This window comes from Doryrhamphus excisus, chromosome 14, assembly GCF_030265055.1.
Source record: "Doryrhamphus excisus isolate RoL2022-K1 chromosome 14, RoL_Dexc_1.0, whole genome shotgun sequence".
Lineage (NCBI taxonomy): Eukaryota > Metazoa > Chordata > Actinopteri > Syngnathiformes > Syngnathidae > Doryrhamphus > Doryrhamphus excisus.
Window position 1 is genome coordinate 8,895,407 of NC_080479.1, and position 22,258 is coordinate 8,917,664.

At 42.3% G+C, this 22,258-nt stretch overlaps 3 protein-coding genes across 10 annotated transcripts; 1 reads left to right on the forward strand and 2 right to left on the reverse strand.

The window, feature by feature from the left end:
* Positions 1-392: 392 nt before the first annotated feature.
* Positions 393-5,485, reverse strand: pygo2 (pygopus homolog 2 (Drosophila)). Of its 7 annotated transcripts, XM_058046425.1 has the most exons (5): positions 5,273-5,485; positions 4,978-5,062; positions 4,604-4,897; positions 3,974-4,026; positions 393-3,436 (listed from the first exon to the last, which is right to left on the reverse strand). In XM_058046425.1, the coding sequence occupies exons 3-5, from the start codon at positions 4,653-4,655 to the stop codon at positions 1,763-1,765; spliced, it is 1,779 nt and encodes a 592-aa protein (XP_057902408.1). In that variant the 5' UTR covers positions 4,656-4,897; positions 4,978-5,062; positions 5,273-5,485; the 3' UTR covers positions 393-1,762. The 7 variants fall into 7 exon arrangements, with proteins under 7 accessions (XP_057902408.1, XP_057902409.1, XP_057902407.1 ...); XM_058046426.1 differs by lacking the exon at positions 4,978-5,062 and having other exon boundaries at positions 4,604-4,667; XM_058046424.1 differs by having other exon boundaries at positions 4,978-5,485.
* Positions 5,486-6,012: 527 nt separating this feature from the next.
* Positions 6,013-11,039, forward strand: LOC131101372 (SH2 domain-containing adapter protein E-like). The gene is made up of 6 exons (XM_058046431.1): positions 6,013-6,872; positions 7,458-7,584; positions 9,087-9,329; positions 9,661-9,838; positions 9,918-10,037; positions 10,123-11,039. The coding sequence occupies exons 1-6, from the start codon at positions 6,510-6,512 to the stop codon at positions 10,304-10,306; spliced, it is 1,215 nt and encodes a 404-aa protein (XP_057902414.1). The 5' UTR covers positions 6,013-6,509; the 3' UTR covers positions 10,307-11,039.
* A 3,308-nt stretch (positions 11,040-14,347) lies between these two features.
* On the reverse strand, positions 14,348-21,669 carry s100s (S100 calcium binding protein S). 2 transcript variants are annotated; one of them, XM_058047633.1, is made up of 4 exons: positions 21,542-21,669; positions 19,302-19,355; positions 18,921-19,074; positions 14,348-17,380 (listed from the first exon to the last, which is right to left on the reverse strand). In XM_058047633.1, exons 2-4 carry the CDS (start codon positions 19,313-19,315, stop codon positions 17,201-17,203), a joined length of 348 nt encoding a protein of 115 aa, XP_057903616.1. In that variant the 5' UTR covers positions 19,316-19,355; positions 21,542-21,669; the 3' UTR covers positions 14,348-17,200. The 2 variants fall into 2 exon arrangements, with proteins under 2 accessions (XP_057903616.1, XP_057903617.1); XM_058047634.1 differs by lacking the exon at positions 19,302-19,355 and having other exon boundaries at positions 21,542-21,575.
* Positions 21,670-22,258: the final 589 nt, after the last annotated feature.

Sequence of the window (22,258 nt, forward strand, 5' to 3'; positions counted from 1 at the left end):
TACAAATGTGTAGCTTTTTGTGTGGCACTGTCACTTTAAGATAATTTAACGAACAGAGACAATGTCACTATTTTTATTGGGGGGAAATCTCCCCCAAAATATTGAATGGTACAAAATGTCCCGGAGATCAGTATATTATGGTTAGAAGTAAAACCAAGATTTAAATTCTTCTTACCTGAGAAGGAAATGATGAAATATGTATGGACCTGTAAGGCATGTAAAGTCATCCATATTGTTAGGCTACAAGAATAGTTACTAACCTCCAGCGGATCAAAACAAGTAGATATCTCAGACAAAAGAGAATGATCGCCTTCATCTGTGAATAAAGCCACTTAAGTTTAATATAAACACCAGCTAACAGGGAAACAAATGAATAAAAAGCAGACAAAATGTACAAAAAGAATCTTGTCTTTTACTTCAGATTTCAGTACCTGTGGTTCCTCCAGCGTCCACCAGGAGGCGCCAGAGCAGAGCAAGATCACAGCACAAACAAAACAAAAAAAAAACAGCGAGTACAAAAACTAAAAAGAACGGACCAATACGACAAAAAGAAAGGCAACTTGGACATTGAATTGTGGAGGAAAAGCGGGGACATAGATAGGGGGATCAGCAATTAACACCTTGACGGGATTGTGACAAATTTAGTGTTGGCATTTGGTTCACACATGCAACCCTCCTCCCATCCCATCACCCCAACGATGCACAGCTGATCATGACAGGCCACGACTTGCACTAAACACCAATCCAAAAAAAGTGTTTACAATTCATGTCTTATGCAGAGAACGGAAATAAAACAGTTGAATGTACTGTATTTAAAAAAAAAAGCCATTGTGTGTGAAGTAACTCGTTTTGTTCACTTGTCGGCTCTGTTCACAAAATGTCTTTCTGATATATACAATGACTTAAAGGTCTGTGAGGTATGACTGAAAATACAGCCCGCATCTCCTTTGGATTCATCAGCACTGGGTGCAAAATGTTTCGGGTCGAGGGATTGTTACATAACCTTCAAGCAGAGGTGCTCAAAGTTGGGCCCAGAAGCCATTTGTGGCCTACAAGTTGTTAGTGCGAGGTGGCAGATTCTGAACATCAAATTTACCAGCCTCTATTTGCTTTGTCACCTGTGTTACAAAGCTGAGATGTAGTCTGTTTTTCTTTTGTATTTACTTGCTTAGGATATCTTCACTTACAAACATTGCATTGGTTACAAACATGTAATAACCAAGTAAACAAAAGGTGAAGAATATCATGCAAATGATAAACTGTCCTGTGTTTGCCCCTCCCTTGAAAAAAAGTTTGGACACCCCTGCCTTAGCGAAAATACAACCCTCCCTGATACACTTGCTACAGGGACGTACCACCGCATTTTTAAGATGATGCACTAGAAAATGATGAGAAATATATAAAGCAAAGACCCTTGACAAGTCCAGGCACTGTGTGTGTGATTTTGTTTGCCATGGTTAATAAATACTTGGGACCAATTTGTGGATAACTTTGACTTTTTAACTGAAGTTTGCATCAATTTAAATGGCCGATGGTATGGGTCAGTCACAAAGTATGTGTGAGGTAGTGTGTTGGTGTCAGTGCGTAAGCAAGATGTCAGAGCGAGTGTGTCAGTTAACATTCATTACAATTTGAATCCTGTTGTTGTTTTGAGGAGTTGGGGGGGCGGCAGTTACCTCACTCAAAGTGCTATATAATACATAAGCATGAATGTCAACTGATGGTTGTAGTGAACGTAAAGGGCGAGTCCAGCAAAGACCCCTCAGCTCTCATTAGCCGCCACCAGCTGGCTCAGTCCCTGACGCACAAACACGGCTTGGATGTCCTTGGTTTTGATGCAGAAGTCACAAGCCCACACGGCGGCGCTCTCCCGCGTCAGCAGCCCGTACGCGGGCTCCGTCAGACCTGTGCAGTCGCGATGGAACCAGCGCTGGCATGACGCCTCGCACAGGATGGCGTCCTGGTCGTCGTGCACCTCCGCCACACACAAACCGCAGGGGAAGACCATGCCGGGACCGCCCAGCTTCCCCGGGCCAGAGCCGGGCCCTGCCAAGGGGGCGGACGGGCCGGGAGGTAAGGGGGACTGGGTGTTTGGGGTGGAAGTGGAGTTTGATGGAGGGTTGGGGTTGCTGCCGGGGGTGTTGCCTCCATTGTTGTTGGTCATGTTGTTCTGACCTGAATTGGGGGCGGCATTAGGCATGGGACCACCAGTGCCAGGAGTGTTGTTCTGCTGGTTGTGAGAAGCGGAGCCTGAGGCGGAGTTTGGTGGAGTAGACTGCTGTTGTTGGACTGAGTTGTTTGAGTTGGGGGTGTTGGCGTTGTTGGGTGGCTGCAGCTGATTTGGGGGTGGATGCTGGGGTTGGCCTGACCCATTCAGGGGTCCACTGGGGGAGGAGTTGGGCTGTGGCTGCGCCGAGGAAGGTTGGCCAGGTGTGCCAGCGTTGGGTTGTTGCATGTCAGGGTGACCTGGGAAGTCACCTCCAGGCTGTTGGGGACCAGAGTTAGGAGGACCAGGGGTTGTATTATTAGGAGGAGGGGGGCCATTGGGGTTTAGGTTAAGCTGCTGCTGCTGTTGTTGTTGTTGTTGTTGCTGCTGCTGCTGCTGAGGCCCAGGTGGAGGTCCTCCTGCTCCCCCAAAATTCTTTCCATCCTCGTTGCCTGGCGGACTCGGACCAGGATAGGAGCCATCCTGTGAGGGAGGGAACTGTCCTTGGGGGGGCATGCCTGGTAGTCCCCCCAACATGTTGCCTCCGGGACCACCACCCATTCCACTCATCATGTTCATTCCCTGGCCGGGCCCCATGCCACCCATGGGAGGCATGGGCCCATGTGGGGGCCCTCTGGGTCCTCCTCCACCAGGTAATGGTGGACTATTAAATGGGTGTCCCCCTTGTCCATGCTGCTGTTGTGGAGGCATGCCAAATCTAGGGTGAGGTGGACCTCCCCCTCCGGGACCTCCCATACCCCCTGGAGACAACATGGGGTTAAAGCCCGACCCTGGGTGCATAGGTGGACTGAAATTTGGCGGCATATTGAATTGAGACGGTCCACCAGGAGGGAATCCACCCCCTCCTCCCCCACCAGCACCCCCGCCCCCACCTCCAAAGCCAGGCATCCCGCCAAAACCTAACTGGTGGTGAGGTCCCGCATTGGATGGCGGTCCAAATGGCGGTCTACGTCCTGGCTGTCCGCTGCCTGGTCCTCCCATGAAAGCCATACCACCACCGCCGCCACCGCCCATTCGGCTCCCGCCTCCATAACCGCCTCCTCCTCCTGCACCTGGGCTGGGAAGAAAAGGGGCGCTGCCAGGTCCGCCCGCTCCACTGGGTCGAGATGGCGGTCCGAAATCATCGTCGAAAGGGTTGGAAGCCACCAGGTGGTCCACCATAGGGGTGGGAGGGGGTGCAAACTCTGTGAGGTGCGAGAAGCCCGCTGCCTAAATTTATTGAGAAGGGAATGTGGTAATTTATGCATGAATTATCTTGAAGAACTGCCTTTCAAAACACATACTTCCATATCAGTGCGCACAGCCCACATTCACATTTGCCCACTGCATGGCACCCACTCTACTTGGCACCGCTGTACTTATTAATGACGCATCTGCATTGGCAGGTACTACATGTGATAACCACAGCAATGGCTTTCTCAAAAGGGAACAAGACACAATTTAGCGTCACATCTAAAAGGTTTGGATTTTTCTTTGGCTTTTTTTAAGATGCCATTACAGATGGGCATTGGGCAGCAGCACTCAGCAAGGTGGGCTAACACTTCCAAAATCATGATCTACAACTTTTCAGCAAAGTGTAACGTTGCTATGGTTTTTCAATAAAAGGAAGCTTATCTTCCAAAAGTAAAGCAAGAGTTTAGACAACACACTTCCCATACGGTATTGTGGGACCTCGTAGACGTATTGAACATTGGTGAAAAATACAACATTGGATTTTTACATCCGACGGTCAAAACTGAGGCTAACCTGTGACGTGGACTTTCTCGTCTTCTTCTTCTCTGGGCTCTTCATTTGTGAAGCTGCAATAGAAACAATAAGCACAAGAGGGGTGGAAAGGGATTATTATCCACACTTATGCTATTGGTGCTATACCACCAAACAAGAAGAGCATCCCATTTGGATTGGCCAAATACCCCTTAGTGACAGAGTGGAGCAGCTTTTTAGACCTAGGGCCTCTTTTTTGTGCGTCCAAGTCCGACAGTTGAGATGGAGTCAATGAAGCGACATAGACTGGCATGAGGACAAGATGCTTGTACATCCAGGCGGCTATCATCAGTCATGGAGCCTTGGCAGGCTTTTTTGGGGAGGGGATAGGGAGGAGAGAGGAGAGGCCGCAAACAGGCAGAAGATCAATGAGGGGAGGAGGACAGGAGAAGACGAAGACATGAGGAGCTGAAGGTACATTAATAGCAGGAGATCCGCAGATCCACTCTGAGAGAGACAGCCACCACCGGGGGACAGTCGTGAAGTTGGGACATAATCATGGTAGGGGAAGGCGAGAAGGGGTGGCTACAACAGCACCAGTGTAGCCCTTTGCAGCGCAGTAATGGATGAATCCTGCTGATTTGGGGGGAGATGGGTGAAGTTCATTCCTACCTTTGCTTCGCTTTCCTTGTCCCGCCAGTAGTCTCCCCGATTCGGCAGCCATTAGCTAACACTACTGTGGGTGATGTCACCGTTTCATATGCAAAGAGGGGGGAAAAAGGTGAAAAATGACGACGTCCTGTGGGTGGTGGGGCCCAATCTAGCTTGGGTTCATGTCAAAATGGCGAGTTTGGTGGTGTGGATTGTGACTCTAGGCCCAGGTCTGCACACTCTGCTTGTTGTCACGCCGGGATTTGGTCACCAAATCAACGTCAGGTTAAAAAAGTGAACTCGTTGCGTCTTTCACTGCAAAACAACAACGTAATCTGGTAGCTTCCTACCTGCTGTACTGTCAGAAGTACACTAAAGAGTACATGATCACTTACAGATGTGCACAGCTTGGATGCCACCTTGGGCTAGCCTGCGAGCTAGCCACGTTACTCAAAAGTGGCTGCCGGGTTTAGCTCGCACCTAATTTGCGATGGACACCACAAACCGTGAGTTATCACAAATGTAACCTATCGCATCATAAAGGAAAAGAGGCTAAACAAAATGACTCCTTCGGCAAATATTGTTTACTAGATGCTAGCGTTAGCCTGATAGCCAGCTAGCTAGCTAACGTTAGCATGCCACTGGAGATAGCTAGCCATCTTTTTTGGGGGGTGGTGGAGGAAACTGTACCCTTTCTTCCGTCGCTCTCGCTCTGCTGTCCGTTAAATTGAAACTCTCTGGCGTCTTCACTCGCCGATCCACCATTTAACTAGAATTCATTGGAGGGGCAGAAAAAACGCAAAATTAGCCATAATTGCCGTGGCCTTCCCTCGCCACCGGACAAAGAGGGACAAGCAGGAGTAGCCCGAATCATGGAAGAGTACATGTCGTGCTACAATGGGGGTGTCTTGAGTTATCGTCAGCGAATATAACACTTCCACAAAGCAAAAATCACAATTAATTTCACACGGTGTGATATTTATCATTGAAATAAACTTAATGAATAAAAATACACCAACATTAAAATTGTGAATCATTAATTCTATACAACATATGCTGTTCGACTTACCCACCTCTGTCACACATTTTAGAACAGGCCACTTTTCAACCAAAGCAGCGTTTCTTTAAAACTGCAATATGATTAACAATTGTACGCAATTTTTTAGACAAATTATAAGTTAAAATGTACACGCGTGCTTGTTAATCAATATAAACATTTGAATTCACGTCCACTGTCATCAATGTATCATAATCATAATAATATTATGTAATTCACTCAGACCATTTCAAGTGTAAGAAGTTGTTTACATTATGGTATGATATTGTGTATTAAAATGAACAAAAAGTGACAGTTTGATTAATGTGGACAGTGTTCAATTAAAAATACGTTTTAATTAACTATTCATACATTATTTAGGCATAATTGCTATTGTGTTTTTTGACACATTTATGAATCGTATCGTGAATGAAACATAATCAATACAAACACATGTGAACAGAACTTAAATCAGTTGAATTAATCAACATATAATCACTATTAATCCATGTAAAAGTTTATGACCGCCCACCTAGGTAGTCCACCCTCTTTGAACTTATCTAACCCCTCCCCTTTTCACTCTTTCCTTCCATGAGAAGACTGTAAAAGCCATCAGGAGCAAGAAAAACTGTTTATTTTCCCCAAAGGAGCAATGCAAGGAAAATCCCAAATGGATCCCGTAAAGGTGCTTTTTAATTGATATATTTATATATATATATATATCTTAGAAGCCTGTGCAGCTGCTAGCTTTAGTAGTTTTCAGGCTTAAATGGGTATGAAAAGTATTTATGACATGCTCTAAACCAGATAAGAGGAAGTCTTTTGTTGGAAAGATTCCTAAAGTCCTCCATTGTGGCTCATGGTGCCATCAGAGAACTTTGAGGAGCGACCATGGCGAGGTGGTTCAAGGAGTTCCCCATCAACCTGAAGAACGGTACTGACAGGATCGGCGCACGGGGCAACAAAACCAGCAGCAAAAACCGCAAGAACTCCTCCACAGACCTGTGCAGCTCCCAGAAAGATGGCAAAGTCTGGGACGGCCTCCTCTTGGCAGGGAAAGGACGAAAAAACTCCAAAGGGGACCAGGTCATGGAGCCCATGAAGACCGTGAGGAGCTCCACAACAACAAACGCTTACATCAGCAGACTGATCCGGGTTGACACACTGGATAAGAGCCCCAACTTCAACCCCGGTACCATCACCATGAGTCACCAGGTGGTACCTGAAGCAGAAAAACACAGCAAAACAGACACAGTAAGTTGGAAAATATTCATATAATAATAATAATAAGAATAATATTTAAAAGATTAAATAAATATATCAAATGTAGTATTACAATTCCAACAACAATATAACAATATAAACAATAATAAAACACACATCAGACTATGCAAATTACTTTTTAAGCAGTAAAATTAAAAAATGAATTATAAATGTAAATTACATAGCTATATAGTTCAATTACATAGCTATAATCAGCATGGCTTTAAGTCAGATACAATTATATATTTGGTCAAATTTCTACCATTATATTAGTTAACACAATGTATTATGTAATAATGTCAAGATATAGTTGTAATACTGTATGCAGTACATTGTAAGTACTGAGCACTGTTATTTGGGTCCCGTTTTATCTCCTTTAGCGATGGGTGTCTTTCTGCTTCCTCACACCAACCTTGCCCCACCCTGAATACAAAAAGCTGCTATCATGTTATAAAGAAGAAGCATTGTGTTATGTGACACCTAGGTGCTAACTCCCCCCTCAGAGCCTTTGAAATGAAGCAAGAAAAAGAAAGCATGGAGGTGATAAGATGGTTTTAAATGTTGCCACCCTTGCAGGTTATTATCCTTGAGGACTACGCGGACCCCTTCGATGCCCAAAAGACCAGGGAGCAAAGGGACTCTGAGAGACTCGGGGACAATGATGGCTACATGGAGCCGTACGACGCTCAGCAAATGATCACGGGTATGTTTTTTTTCCACGGTGAAACCCCCCCCCCCATCGCTTGTGTACCCCATTGGCCCCACTCAAACAATGGCTGCAGTTTCCACCCCTTGCTTCCTCTTTCCTGTTTCTGCTCTCAAAAGGAAGTTAATGCCCACTCACCCCTCCTCAGCACAGTATGTGTAAGCCCCTATATGGAGCTGTCTGAGCATTCATCAAAACTTCCCAACATCCAGGAAGACCGGTAGTCCATCATCCAGTCACATGTTTTCATTGCATCACTCCATTGTTAGAAGTCACAATAGGCTGCTGCCATGTGAGCATGTTTTGTTTTACTTTCTGGTTGTTTTTGTTCTTATTTGGATCGCTCGTAGTGGCCTTCTGGAAAACCCCGTAAAGGAGGATGTGATGCTGTGACGAGGAGGCTTAGATCACTCTTGCGTGATGCAAACAAGAAGCTGATGTCATGGAGAAGGGTTTTATGAGAGAATGGCTGCAGAGGTGATTTACCTAAAGCCTAGGTCACAACCGGGCAGGTTTTTTGTGGAGAAAGTATTTGTGGTGACCATGAGGGAGTAAGATCTCGACATGCATGAGGGACATACAAAATATCTGAACGCGCATTGGACGCACCAATTGCATATGTAGGGTGCACGACAAACTATATATACCACTATAAGATTTTGGTTTGCTATTACATTTAAATTCTACATCAACTTTTTTCCAATGTTTTTTAGTATTCCATTTTGTGAAATGTATTTTGACTTTATCTTTTTTCACTGATTGGAGAGTTCCCACCACGGGCGTCACTAGGTTCTGAGGACGGGGGTTGGCTTGGCCCCTGGAGATGTACAGGATATAAAAGAATGTAGTAGACATTCAAAAAAAAAAAAACAATCCAAAAAACAAACAAGAAACAAGAACCGGAATATAACTTTCCCACTTTTGGACAGATTTAGTAGAGATACTCAATTGTTTTAGGCCACCATTAAATTTACACAAGTGCACACAATCTACACTGCTAAACCGCTGCTCAAGCTCTGCAACCATTCTGTCCAGTGGACAGTGATCAATTATATAATAATCATTATTATATTATTCATTAGCCTATTATTATTACTATCATCATTATTCTTCTTATGATTATTACTAGGCTAGTATTAGCCTGCTTATTGGCTTGCTTATTAATAAAATTTTTCAGATATTTTGTTTGTAGAAAAAATCTATTAAAAAGAAAAATCAATAAAAATATCAAATTATTTTTAGGGGGGTTTAAGCCTCCCTAAAATAGGCCTAATGACACCACTGGTTCACACTATTCCACTGCATTATAGCAAGGTTTCAAAATAATCCTATGACTGTGCGATCTGCTGGATCTAGTGGAACACTGCTGCGGTGCTTTCTCACTAGAAGCACTTCCTTTTAACAGCCCTTCCACTTCCTTTCTATAGAATTGCACCACTCAGAAGCAATTTTGTGTATGCAGCTCTGATACAAGCATGACTTTGATCTCCTTCTTCTAGAAATCAGACGCCGCGGCTCCAAAGATCTGCTCAAAGTGCAAATGGAAGGGAGTGAGGCCTCGGCAGAGAGAGGTCAACCTGCAAATTTGCACCTGTATGATGCCGCTCATTATGAGGGAAGTGGTGAAAGTGAAAAGGCGGCGGTGGCGGCGGTTACACGACCAGAGATGGATATGCGCCCGTCTATGGAGTATGAGCCGCCGTGGGAGTGGAGGAAGGAGCACATTGTTAGAACTCTGTCAGGTGCACACTATATCTTTTTGTAGGAAACATCTACAGACATCTAATACAAGAGTTCAATCAAAAATGTTGCATTTTTAAAAGATAAGAATGCTAACCTTTGTCAGAGAGGTGCTCATGTAAACATGTTTAGCATTGTGGTTGTTGTATGCTACTGCCTCCCACTAAGGCCAGACTTGAACATTTTGACCCTCTGACATAAGGATAACAAAACATTTTGCACCATTGCAAACTGCAACCACAAATCAAACATTTCCTTAAACCACTACATCCTTTTGTTAGATCTTGAAATAATTAACTAATTAACATTTCGGCGCCAATCTTCATCCCTCAGCTCACTTTGACAGCCCCGAGTGTCCATCCAAAGACTCTCACCTCACAAGTAGACAGCACACAAGGCAGAAAAGCTGGACGCAGAAAATCCTCAGGACCTCGTCATCCTCCAGTCCCGGAAGCAGCCATGAAACTTTGGCTTGCTGCGTCGACCCCACACGACCCCTGGAGAAACAGAGGTAGAGCTGAATTGTCCGAAAATTATGTGACAATTTTTTTTTTAATTGATTTGATTTTTAAATCACCTCACCTGCCCAGCTGGTACCATGGCTGCGTGACTCGCCAGGAGGCGGAGCTTCAGCTGCAGGCCTGCAAGGAAGCTAGCTTCCTGGTCAGGAACAGCGAATCGGACAGCACAAAGTACTCCATCGCCCTCAAGTGAGCCACGGCCAAAAGTGCAGCAGTTCTATCCCAAAAGGTACATAATATTCCATTTTTATTTGATTTTTTTGTTGCTGACCAGAACAAGCCAGGGCTGCGTTCACATCATGGTAGCCCAGACCAAAGAACACGGCTACACGCTGGACCAGAGCAGCTGTGTCTTCCCCAGCATCTCAGAAGTGGTACACCACTACTGCAGTCAGCGGCTGCCTTTCAATGGGGCTGAGCACATGACCCTGATGCACCCTGTGCCTCGCATACAATAACTCACGCAAGGTATATGACAAAAAACATGTCTTTAGCTTTTAAGGACCATAACCCATTAAAGAAACACTCACAATCTGTAGTGGGGTTGCAAAACCTGGGAGTCGTCCATGGCAAGTATTACTCTCTAAACTCTGAATGACACCGCACTAGGTTGCATTAAAAAATAATTGCATATTTACCATTTCCAAAATTCCTCAGCTAATCTTCCCATGGAAAATTCCCAGAAATGTTCCAGTGCAACCCAAATGTCTGGTCACTGATGCTCATCAGGTACTTGTATCTCGTCTACTTTGTGACTTTGTTCAATTGCAACACGTTTTCTTTCATTATTGCTGTTTTTTCCATCAATTGCGTCACACTTGTCGTGAACCAGAAGGCACTTGTATCAAATAAATGGGACTTGTGTTGTCATTTGTAACTCTCTGGGTCCCTCTTTTGGCCGTGCTTCTCCACTGCACCTCATTTATCTCCAACAAAGGCCTGTTGTAAGTCTAGCTGCTAAAAAGCCATGCGTAAGAAGCATGTCATTACCAAGTTGACCTCTAGTGCCTGCAGCTACCTTCTAACTGATGTTTGTATTCTTCTACATCTGTCCCTTGGGGATTTGTTTTAACTGTGAAGTTGTTGTGCTTGACTGTATTATGTCTACAAGGGAAGGCCTTGACAGTATCTATGGCTACTTTATTTCCAGAACAACTGTGGACAATGTCTGGAACATTAACAAGAGATTAAAATGACCTTCATCTACTTTTGTGTTGCATTTATTACTGACAAATCTTGAAACAGTTAAATGAAAGGAATTTTGCTGCTCCACCTTAAAAACTCCAAAGTCCCCCGGTGCTGTGTCATGCATTATTGCTCACGCCATTATTATTATTTGAAGTCTGCGTCAACTTTAAAAGGAGCATTTAAAGGATTGGCTTTTTTGGCCGAGCCCTTGTGTGCAGATGTTACTCACCAGCAGACACGCCCGCCTTGTATACATTTCCAACTGTCTTCTTTTGATTTGAGAAGATGCTACACATCCACTGGTGCCTTCCCCCCCCCCCGTCCGCCTCCTCCTCCTCTCTGATTCCCGAATAAATCAACAATACAAAGAGACAAACGTGGTGGTGGAGGATGACGATCAAAGCGGTAAAACATGGTGAAAAGGATGACTGAATGAGGCTACAGGCTTGTTTGTGCATCATTAAACTTTTAAGGTCCCTTATGCACAATTGACTTTTTAACAATGCTCTAAATGTAATATGCATGTCTAGAGCAAGACAAGAGAAAAGTCAATCATCTCCCTCACGTTGCTAAAAAGGTCTAACAAAATAATTTCCCCAACATCCTCTAAGTCTTCTCATATGGGTGGAATCTATTCAAAAAGGAATAATTGCATATTTATTCTCATTCAGAGTCACTTCCTGTTTGTGTCCCAATACTTTTGTCCAATCAATAGAGAAGAAGGTATTAATAGAAGACAAGTACCACGACACTCTTGCCAAGGACACTTAATAACGTGATCCCTCTCTCCTCCTCCTACTTTTATTACACATCCTCCTTACCTTGTGTCATCTGATGCTGTTTGACCTTGAGCCCTGCAGAGGACACGACCCCTGCTCAGTTCGTTTCACGTGACACTTTGAACCGCCTAACTTAATTCATTCATATGAGCCAAAGTAACTGTAAACTCATTTTATTGGCATATGAAAGCGGCCTGGTTTATGCGACGCCTTGTAATGAATATGTATCTACCAAGGCCTTAGGCTTCTACTTCCATTAGGATGGATTTCATCAACCGGGGGAAAAGCGGCTGGCCTTCTCAAATTCAATCCCCGAGGAGAACATCTACACCGGGAAAAGTTATCTGATACATCTATTTTTATTTTATATACATGCTCCACTCTGTACCTGAAGGCATCATTTAATTAGTGTCACAGCTCTCTTCTTTACTCTTGCGTGACACATTACCTAAATGCACCACTACATGGTGGCCATGAAGGGTCAACACACCAGCGTTAATACATAATGAAGGACTTTTCATTGAACGTGATAGATCATACAACCTTTAGTGCTCTTTATAAAAGAACAAGCATTTTACCCATTTGTATGGGGTACAGATGCCGTTAAAAAAAACTCCAGCAACTTTCACCAGCATCCCTCCTCCGCCACTATTAGCCTAATCATAACCTCTCAATGATGCTACCCCTAAAATAAACTTTGAACCCTTCACTTGAAGGCTCAGACATTTCTATGTTGTAAAAAGCCGCAAGCTAATTAGCTCCCTATTAGCATACACACTCAGACTTTTTTTTAAAGTTTATACTGCACTTCTTACCTAAATGTGTAACTACACCACTAACTGACACCCAGTTATATTGATCACGATGAGAATCGCTGAATAAAATACTGCAATAAGCAAGATTACGTTTTTGTCATTGTGATTAACCACATCCGCAAAATATTCACTTTTGTCACTTAAGGCGTACTGTAAACAAGATGATCCAAGATGGCGGCCATATAGACGCATGCGCAGTATTTGTTGTTCTTGCCACAAACTCGTTAAATCATACGAAGACGTTTTCTATTGTGTTATTACTCAAAACACAAAGAGTTGAAATGTAAATATTAAGTGAGAACTACTTTCTGAAGTTTACGAACCTGGAGAAAACAGGTAGGGAAGGAATGAAGACACGAACCCAGAGGGAGGGGAGGGGGAAGAGGAAGTACCTACACCTAAAAGGGAATCTTTACAACACCTAAAAAGATTGGTTCCGGTCTTCTTCATTTCCTACCTGTACTTATCGCAATGTGAATATACACATTTTTATATTGTATGGAAATACGAAATAACCACACATTCTTATAAAAACATTAATCACAAAGAAACATCCTGTATGATCCTATCCCATATTAGCACTGTTTTATCATTTTAATCATGTGTATTTTAGCTCTTTTGAAGGAGAAAATTTGTGGAAAAACAGACAAGGCAGTTTTGAATATTTGTACAGTATGTACATTGCACAGTGTTAGGTTTTTAGGAAAGTGTGGGGAACATAAACATTTAAATTAAATAATAACCATTTATATTTAAATTAAACTCCCTAAATCCATATATATTTCTACTTAGTTAAAAGTCTTGTGTTGTCTATTTTTCACAAGCTGCTGCGCCTCACACATTGAAAACAGCTGTCTTAGATAAACAAAAGTGTAATTTGACACCACACGCTTTTATCTTTTTTTAAACCCTCTTTTTAAAAAAACATGATCCTGTTTGGTGTTTGTTATAATCTTTTATGACAGTTGCTGACAAACCGGTACATGATAAGGCAGAGCAGTTTTTGTCTGTTAAACTTTAATCCCCTTCGGGCTAAAACGGGCTAAACAGACATATTTGTTTACCAAATATTCAAAAAAGTGGCCAATCAGAGGCTGCCGAGAGTTGAACAAAGTGGTTGACTCCGCCCATAAGATGAGGGCTGACCTGAGGAAGGTAAGAAACAGTCTGTCCGCGTAAAGAATGTTCGCCTGCTGTCGTAGTTTAGGGGTGGATTCACTCCGACCCAGTGAGGGACAGTGTATACACGCACACGCACACGCACACGCAAAATTCCTGTGTGATTATAGCGCTGCCTTCCAAGCTGCATTCTTGTCTGTTCTACGCCATAAATTGGATTCACTCACTTCTTCATTCAAAAAAGAATCATGCACACAATCACTCTTCCTCTCCTTCAATTCCCTGCGTCCCTCATTTTCGTCAAACCTTTTCCACGTGGATCCAAATCCAACATCTGGGTCTTATACGTAGCCTAGTGGAACAAGACTTGCAGGATATTGTTGGCAGGATGTGCGAGCCGGAGCGCTTTGCTCTGTGGGAATCCCCAACACACACACACACACACAAAGACACATACACACACTCATAATGAAAGTAACACTTTGCTGTGACATTGTTTCTTCTTTGCAGCAATTCATACTTGAGTAGAAGAAGATGTGCAAGAAACAAACAACGTGTTGGTTAAATACCACATTTAATATTTGGAAAGAATGCATGAGTCATTACCAAAAACGAAAAAAAAGATTACAAAATAGGCGCACAGAGAAGGAGGAAAAAACATTCCACTGTTGAAGGCAATAATATAATAAACTGATTTAATATTACATTTGTATTCACAGGAATTCTCACCCCCTCCCTATAATTTAATTTCTTCTCACTGCCATTTTTTGTTGAAGAAACATTTAGAGTAGCAGGGAGTCAAAAAGCCTCTGTGATGCGTCGATGAATGCTGCATAAAGCTCTGAAAAACACACGTGTTGCGTTCACTGACCCATGTGTTTGTGAAAAACACACATGTTGCGTTCACTGACCCTTGTGTTTGTGGCTCTGGGCAGGGTACTGTGTAAAAGCACTGGTGGTAGTAATGCTATTATCACGCAGACGTCCATCAAGACCAACAAAAACAAAATACGCTAGTCAAAGATCCTCAAAATGAGAGGAGCAACCTGCTGTTTTTAAGATATATATTTTTTTAAGATAGAAAAGATATTTACGACAGGAGCCGTGTGCTATTTTTAGGGTTTCAGGGAAAGAAAAGCTTGTCAAAGATCCTTTATGTGACAGGAGAAAACACGAGTCAAAAATCTTCTGTGTAAACAGGAGTGCTTTGCTGTTTTTAGGAATTGGACTGCAAAACCGCTTCTCAAAAATCTACTGTAATATACATACTGTGGAAACATATAGATATGTAAATATAGACAGGAGGGGTTTGCAAACATTGTAGTCAAAGATATTATATCTGACAGGAATGCTCTGCTGTTTTTAGTAATCAGCTTTAAAAATGCCAGTCAAAGATCCTCTTTATGACAGGACCACTCTGCTGTTTTTAAGGGAAAAAGGCTTTTCAGAGATCCTTTATGTGACAGGAGAACACACGAGTGAAAAATCATCTGTGTAAACAGGAGTGCTTTGCTGTTTTTAGGAACTGACTGCAAAACCGCTTCTCAAAAATCTACTGTAATATACATACTGTGGAAACAAATAGATATGTAAATATAGACAGGAGGGGTTTGCAAACATTGTATTCAAAGATACTATATCTGACAGGAATGCTCTGCTGTTTTTAGTAATCAGCTTTAAAAATGCCAGTCAAAGATCCTCTTTATGACAGGACCACTCTGCTGTTTTTAAGGGAAAAAGGCTTTTCAGAGATCCTTTATGTGACAGGAGAACACACGAGTCAAAAATCTTCTGTGTAAACAGGAGTGCTTTGCTGTTTTTAGGAACTGACTGCAAAACCGCTTCTCAAAAATCTACTGTAATATACATACTGTGGAAACATATAGATATGTAAATATAGACAGGAGGGGTTTGCAAACATTGTATTCAAAGATACTATATCTGACAGGAATGCTCTGCTGTTTTTAGTAATCAGCTTAAAAAATGCCAGTCAAAGATCCTTTTTATGACAGGACCACTCTGCTGTTTTTAGGGGGAAAAGGCTTGTCAGAGATCCTTTATGTGACAAGAGAACACACGAGTGAAAAATCATCTGTGTAAACAGGAGTACTTTGCTGTTTTTAGGAATCGACTGCAAAACCGCTTCTCAAAAATCTACTGTAATATACATACTGTGGAAACATATAGATATGTAAATATAGACAGGAGGGGTTTGCAAACATTGTATTCAAAGATACTATATCTGACAGGAATGCTCTGCTGTTTTTAGTAATCAGCTTAAAAAATGCCAGTCAAAGATCCTTTTTATGACAGGACCACTCTGCTGTTTTTAGGGGGAAAAGGCTTGTCAGAGATCCTTTATGTGACAAGAGAACACACGAGTGAAAAATCATCTGTGTAAACAGGAGTACTTTGCTGTTTTTAGGAATCGACTGCAAAACCGCTTCTCAAAAATCTACTGTAATATACATACTGTGGAAACATATAGATATGTAAATATAGACAGGAGGGGTTTGCAAACATTGTAGTCAAAGATACTAAAACTAACAGGAATGCTCTGCTGTTTTTAGTAATCAGGTTAAAAAATGCCAATCAAAGATCCTCTTTATGACAGGACACTTTGCTGTGTTTAGGGGGGAAAAGCTTGTCAAAAATCCTTTATGTGACACATGTCAAAAATTGAGTGCTTTGCTGTTTTTAGGAATCGCCTGCAAAAGCGCTGGTCAAAGATCACCTGTAATATGTAGACCTATGATATGTAAATATTGACAGGAGTGGTCTGCTGCTGTAAATGATCTATTTCAAAAATTGTAGTCAAAGATTTGACAGGAACGATCTGCTGTTTTTAGTAATCGGCTTTCAAAAAATCCGAATCAAAGATCCTCTGTATGACAGGACCAGAATCTTCTGAAGATATTTTATGTGATCAGAGTATTCTGCTGCAAAAACACTTGTCAAAGATCCGTTATATGACCTGTTTTTATGAACTTACTGTAAAAATGCTGGTCAAAGATCATTTATATGGCCACAGCTCTCTTTTGTTTTTCCGGAGCGACTTTAGGAATGCTTATCAAAGATCTATGCTCTTCTCTTCGTCCCGAGTCAGAACCTTTGGGCCAGCCTGTCTGGACTAAATAGAGTATCTCTAAAGGAAGTCAACCTGCACTTGTATGTGGATTCTCACCAAAGCCCCACCTTGGTGAATACTGTGCCGCCTCTGTATGTGCTTTATTTGGTATATGGCCTGTATTTAGTGTGATCCTACAAAGTGTACAGTATGTGTTCGATACCACGGTTCAGACTTTTGCACGGTACTCTTGTGTGTTGTTGAAACGTTGCGTAAGACAGAAAAATTCATCCGCCTCCTCCTCTCGTCTGATTTACAACCCCCCCCCCCCCCCCTTCCCTCCCCGTTCCGTTCCATCAGCCCCCTCTCCCTGACTCAGTGACTCTACTCCGCCGCCTCGCCGCCCGTGGGCTTGTCGTCCGTCTTGAACTCCAGAAAGAAGTCGTTGCAGGCCACCGTCAGGGCGCCCATCAGGATGATGAACTCGGTGAAGTCCACCTCGCCGTCGTTGTTGGCGTCCAAGTCGGTCATGATCTTTTCCACCGTCTCGTTATCTTTGGAGTGCTGTCAAGCAGGAAGTGTTACGAGTTAAGAATGTGACCCTTGAAAGCGTGTGTGTGTGTGTGTGTGTGTGTGAGTGTGTGTGTGTGTGTGCACAGGCCTGCCTGTACTTGTGAGTTCCAGCATGTACCAGCACATACCTTAAATTGTGTCAACGCATCTACACACTGAAGTGCAAAGTGTGTCACACACACAATCACGGTGTAATGGCATGAAAGGAGCTCATCCTAGACAATCCCCCCCCCCCCCCCTCCCCACGCAAAGACAAACGACCTCACAATCAAAGTAGGACATCAAACACACCACTCAAGCATACAGAAAAACAAGCACTCAAACACACACACACACACACACACAAACGCTAGTCAAGAACTATGAGAGGAGGGCTTTGCTGTTTTTAAGGACCTGTTGCAAAAACTCTAGCCAAAGATCCTCTTTAATGACAGGAATCCTGTTTTTTGGAATCAATTGGAGGGAAAACAAACCTTACTAAAATATCCTCTATATGACAGGAGCACTCTGCTGTTTTTAGGAATGGGTTGCAAGTCAAAAATGATCGATAAATATCTTCTCTCTATGATATAAGCACTCTACTGTTTTTAGGAATCAGTTGCAAGTAAAAAAAATGCTCGATAAATATCTTCTCTTTATGACAAGAATGCTTTGCTCCTTTTAGGAATCGGTTGCAAGCCAAATATGATTACTTCTCTCTATGATAGGAGCACTCTGCAGTTTTTAGGAATCAGTTGCAAGTCAAAAATGCTCTATAAATATCCTCTCTTTATGACAGGAACACTTTGCTGTTTTTAGGAATGGGTTGCAAGCCAAAATGATTGATAAATATCTTCTCTATATGACAGGGGAACTCTGCAGTTTTTAGGAATCAGTTGCAAGTCATAAACGCTCTATAAATATCTTCTCTCTATGACAGGAATGCTTTGCTGTGTTTACGAATCAGTTGCAAGCCAAATATGATCGATAAATATCTTCTCTCTATGACAGGAGCACTCTGCAGTTTTTAGGAATCAGTTGCAAGTCAAAAACGCTCAATAAATATCATCTCTCTATGACAGGAGCACTCTGTAGTTTTTAGGAATGGGTTGCAAGCCAAAAATGATCGATAAATATCCTCTCTCTATGACAGGAGCACTCTGCAGTTTTTAGGAATCAGTTGCAAGTCAAAAACGCTCGATAAATATCTTCTCTCCATGACAGCAGCACAGTTTTTAAGGACCTTTTGCAACATCTGGATCAAGATGACATGGGTACTATGCTGTTTTTAGGAACCTACTGAAAAAAAAGCCTTGTACTGTTTTTACAGAAATGTTTGTCATAATCAATATCCTCATTATGACAGGAGTGCTCTGCTGTTTTTAGGAACCTCCTGAAAAAAGTACTGTACTGTTTTTACAGTCCAACCAAGGATGCTCATTTTCTAACAACAACAACAACAACAAAAAGGCCAGGCAAAGATTGTCTAAATGAGAGGAGCGCTCTGCTGTTTTTAGGAATGGACAGCATAGAAGATGACACACAGACCTACCCCTAAGTAACTGCCCAGCTCCTCCAGCAGCAGCTCCTTCAGCTCCGCCCTGCTGAGCGTGTACTTGTCGCCTTCCTTCCCCGAGTACTTGTGGAAGGTTTTGATGAGCATCTGCATGGCACTTTCCAGGTTGGAAGTGGGCTCCTTGGACATGCTGCAGAAGGTCACATAGGGGTCAAAAGGTCAGCGTCGGCCTCCAGATGCCCGCTCCGGCCAACCCCTCCCTCCCACCAGCGGCTTGCATGCGGGCGCTCACACAAGCCGATGAAGAGGAGGTGGAGGAGGAGGCGAAGCCACCATTTCACTTCACATTGGAGAGTTTGTGTGGAGGCTTTTTTTTTGGAGAGAGGGGGGGGGGCATTTTCAAACAGTCTTACACACATTGTGTCAGGCATCTCCGCGTTGCTGCTGCTGCTGCGATGAGACGTGGGGAGACTGTGACAGACAGATACGGGGTTAAAAACAAACAAAGACTACAAAGACGAATGTATTCATTGAAATACATTTTCATTATTCATCTTTCCCTTAAATACATGAATAATTGAAGAAAAAATGATCTATTTATTTATTTTAAAGCCAGAAGTCTGTTGAGGTAGCGGGTTGCTTTACAATAAAAACTAATATATATTAATAATAATAATATAAAAATATGTGAAAATAGTATTTTAAACAATAATAAATAAAGATGAATTAAACCATTAAAATGAATGATTAATTATTAAGACATACTTTAAGAATGAAAACTTTCTTCACAATTCACGCTTGGCTCTGTCTACATTCTAGACAAACATGACCTCAAATGACTGACGCATCGAACTTATCAATATTTTGTCAATATATAATAAGGTATCAGTCATGACGCAACGAATGTGTCAATATTTTGTCAATATATAATATCCTATAAGTCATGCCACATCGAACGTATCAATATTTTGTCAATATATAACATTGTATAAGTCACAATGCAACAAATGTATCGATATTTTGTCAATATATAATATGGTATCAGTCATGCCACATCAAATGCATTGATATTTTGTCAATATATAACATGGTATAAGTCATGGCACATCAAACGTATCAATATTTTGTCAATATATAAGATTGTATAAGTCACAACGCAACACACGTATCGATATTTTGTCAATATATAATATGGTATAAGTCATGGCACATCAAAAGTATCAAATATTTGGCAATATATAACATGGTATAAGTCATGACGCATCAAATGTATCAATATTTTGTCAATATATAATATTGTAAAAGTCATGACGCATTGTACGTATCAAAAATTTGTCAATATATAACATTGTATAAGTCATGACGCATCACATTTATCAATATTTTGTCAATATATAATAAAAGTCATGGCGCATCCAATGTATGGATATTTTGTCAATATAAGTCATAAGTCATGACGCATCAAATTTATCAATATTTTGTCAATATATAATATCGTAAAAGTCGTGACGCATTTCAATGTATCGATATTTTGTCAATATATAATATGGTATAAGTCACGGCACATTGTACGTATCAAAAATTTGTCAATATATAACATGGTATAAGTCATGACGCATCACATTTATCAATATTTTGTCAATAAATAATATCGTAAAAGTCATGGCGCATCCAATGTATGGATATTTTGTCAATATATAACATGGTATAAGTCATGATGTATCAAATGTATCAATATTTTGTCAATATATAATATGGTATGAATCATGACGCATCGACTCTATCGATATTTTGTCAATTTATAACGTTGTATAAGTCATGATGCTTCAAATTTGTCAATATTTTGTCAATATATAATATGGTATAAGTCATGATGCATCAAATTTATCAATATTTCGTCAATATATAATATGGTATAAGTCATGGCTCATCGAATGTATCGATTTTGTCAATATATAATATCCAATGTATGGATATTTTGTCAATATATAACATGGTATAAGTCATAACGCATCAACTGTATGGATATTTTGTCAATACATAATATCATTCAATAAAAGTCAATTCGACACCAGCATGGAAACAGGAGTTCATTTTCAGAAAAAGCAACAAGCATCTCATGGAACGTTGTGAACTCCTATTTCCCGCCCGCCACAGTGGATGCCCTCATCTACTGCAGAACACGTGCCTGCAATTATCCAACACGGACACCGGCAGTGAAACACAAACCTCACTTGGTAATTCCGAAAACTAAGAGGCCGAGTAACCTGAGGTGCTCGCTGATACGAGGCCTTCCACACTCGCTTAGTCACACAAAAAGGCGGCGAACGCCAATCAGGTGGAGATCGATGGCGACATCATCGATCCTCTATGGTACAGCCTGTCATAGACCTGCTGTGGCGTGTACTGCTACATGTCAAAGGTCGCTGTTGACAGGAAAACCAGTGAGGTGGGGGGGCATCTTCTGTCATTGACTGACACAGTAGGAGACCGGCATGTTTGCAGTAATACTGCAATACTGGATACGATAGAGGTACTTTTACACAATATTTACCACTATCAGGACTTCCACTCACATACACAGCGAATACAGTCGCACATCATCAGCTCAAGGAGGAGAAAGTACATTCAGGTGACCCCCCCTACGCCCCTCTTACCTGAGTTCTGATGGACGGCGTCCTTCGTCGGTGTTGGATGCGGTGGCGAGGGAGAGAGAGTCAAGGCAGAGATGGATGAGGAGAGAGTTTACCACTGGCTTAAATATCACCTCCACCTCCTCCTCCTCCTCCTCCTCCTCCTCCTCAACACCCCCCAAACTCCTTCACCCCACCGCCCCCTCCACTTCCTCCAACAGTATCTATGTATGGTCAACATGAGGCCACAACACGCTTTTTGGAACTTTGGAACTCTACTCCTGGATCGCTGCACAAACCACATTGAGTCAGATTGACTTGAAATTTCTCACACAGCTTCACAAAAAAAGCCATTATAATTTTAGGGCGTTTAGCTTGAAATTTGGTACACGCCCCTTTTGGGGGACTGACTAGAACAGTTTGATTGGAAAACAGGGTGGCACGGTGGCACGAGTGGTTAGCGTGTAGACCTCACAGCTAGGAGACCAGGGTTCAATTCCACCCTCAGCCATCTCTGTGTGGAGTTTGCATGTTCTCCCCGTGCATGCGTGGGTTTTCTCCGGGTACTCCGGTTTCCTCCCACATTCCAAAAACATGCTAGGTTAATTGGCCACTCCAAATTGTCCATAGGTATGAATGTGAGTGTGAATGGTTGTTTGTCTATATGTGCCCTGTGATTGGCTGGCCACCAGTCCAGGGTGTACCCCGCCTCTCGCCCAAAGACAGCTGGGATAGGCTCCA

Excerpts from the sequence above, each read along its gene's own strand:
- pygo2 (XM_058046426.1), bottom strand. The coding sequence starts at position 4,655 with ATGGCTGCCGAATCGGGGAGACTACTGGCGGGACAAGGAAAGCGAAGC. Across the intron at positions 4,027-4,603 it reads ACAAGGAAAGCGAAGCAAAG|CTTCACAAATGAAGAGCCCA; the intron begins GTAGGAATGAAC and ends TTTCTATTGCAG. Across the intron at positions 3,437-3,973 it reads CGAGAAAGTCCACGTCACAG|GCAGCGGGCTTCTCGCACCT; the intron begins GTTAGCCTCAGT and ends CAATAAATTTAG.
- LOC131101372 (XM_058046431.1), top strand. The coding sequence starts at position 6,510 with ATGGCGAGGTGGTTCAAGGAGTTCCCCATCAACCTGAAGAACGGTACT. Across the intron at positions 7,585-9,086 it reads CGCTCAGCAAATGATCACGG|AAATCAGACGCCGCGGCTCC; the intron begins GTATGTTTTTTT and ends TCCTTCTTCTAG. Across the intron at positions 9,839-9,917 it reads CGACCCCTGGAGAAACAGAG|CTGGTACCATGGCTGCGTGA; the intron begins GTAGAGCTGAAT and ends TCACCTGCCCAG.
- s100s (XM_058047633.1), bottom strand. Across the intron at positions 17,381-18,920 it reads AGCTGGGCAGTTACTTAGGG|CACTCCAAAGATAACGAGAC; the intron begins GTAGGTCTGTGT and ends CCTGCTTGACAG.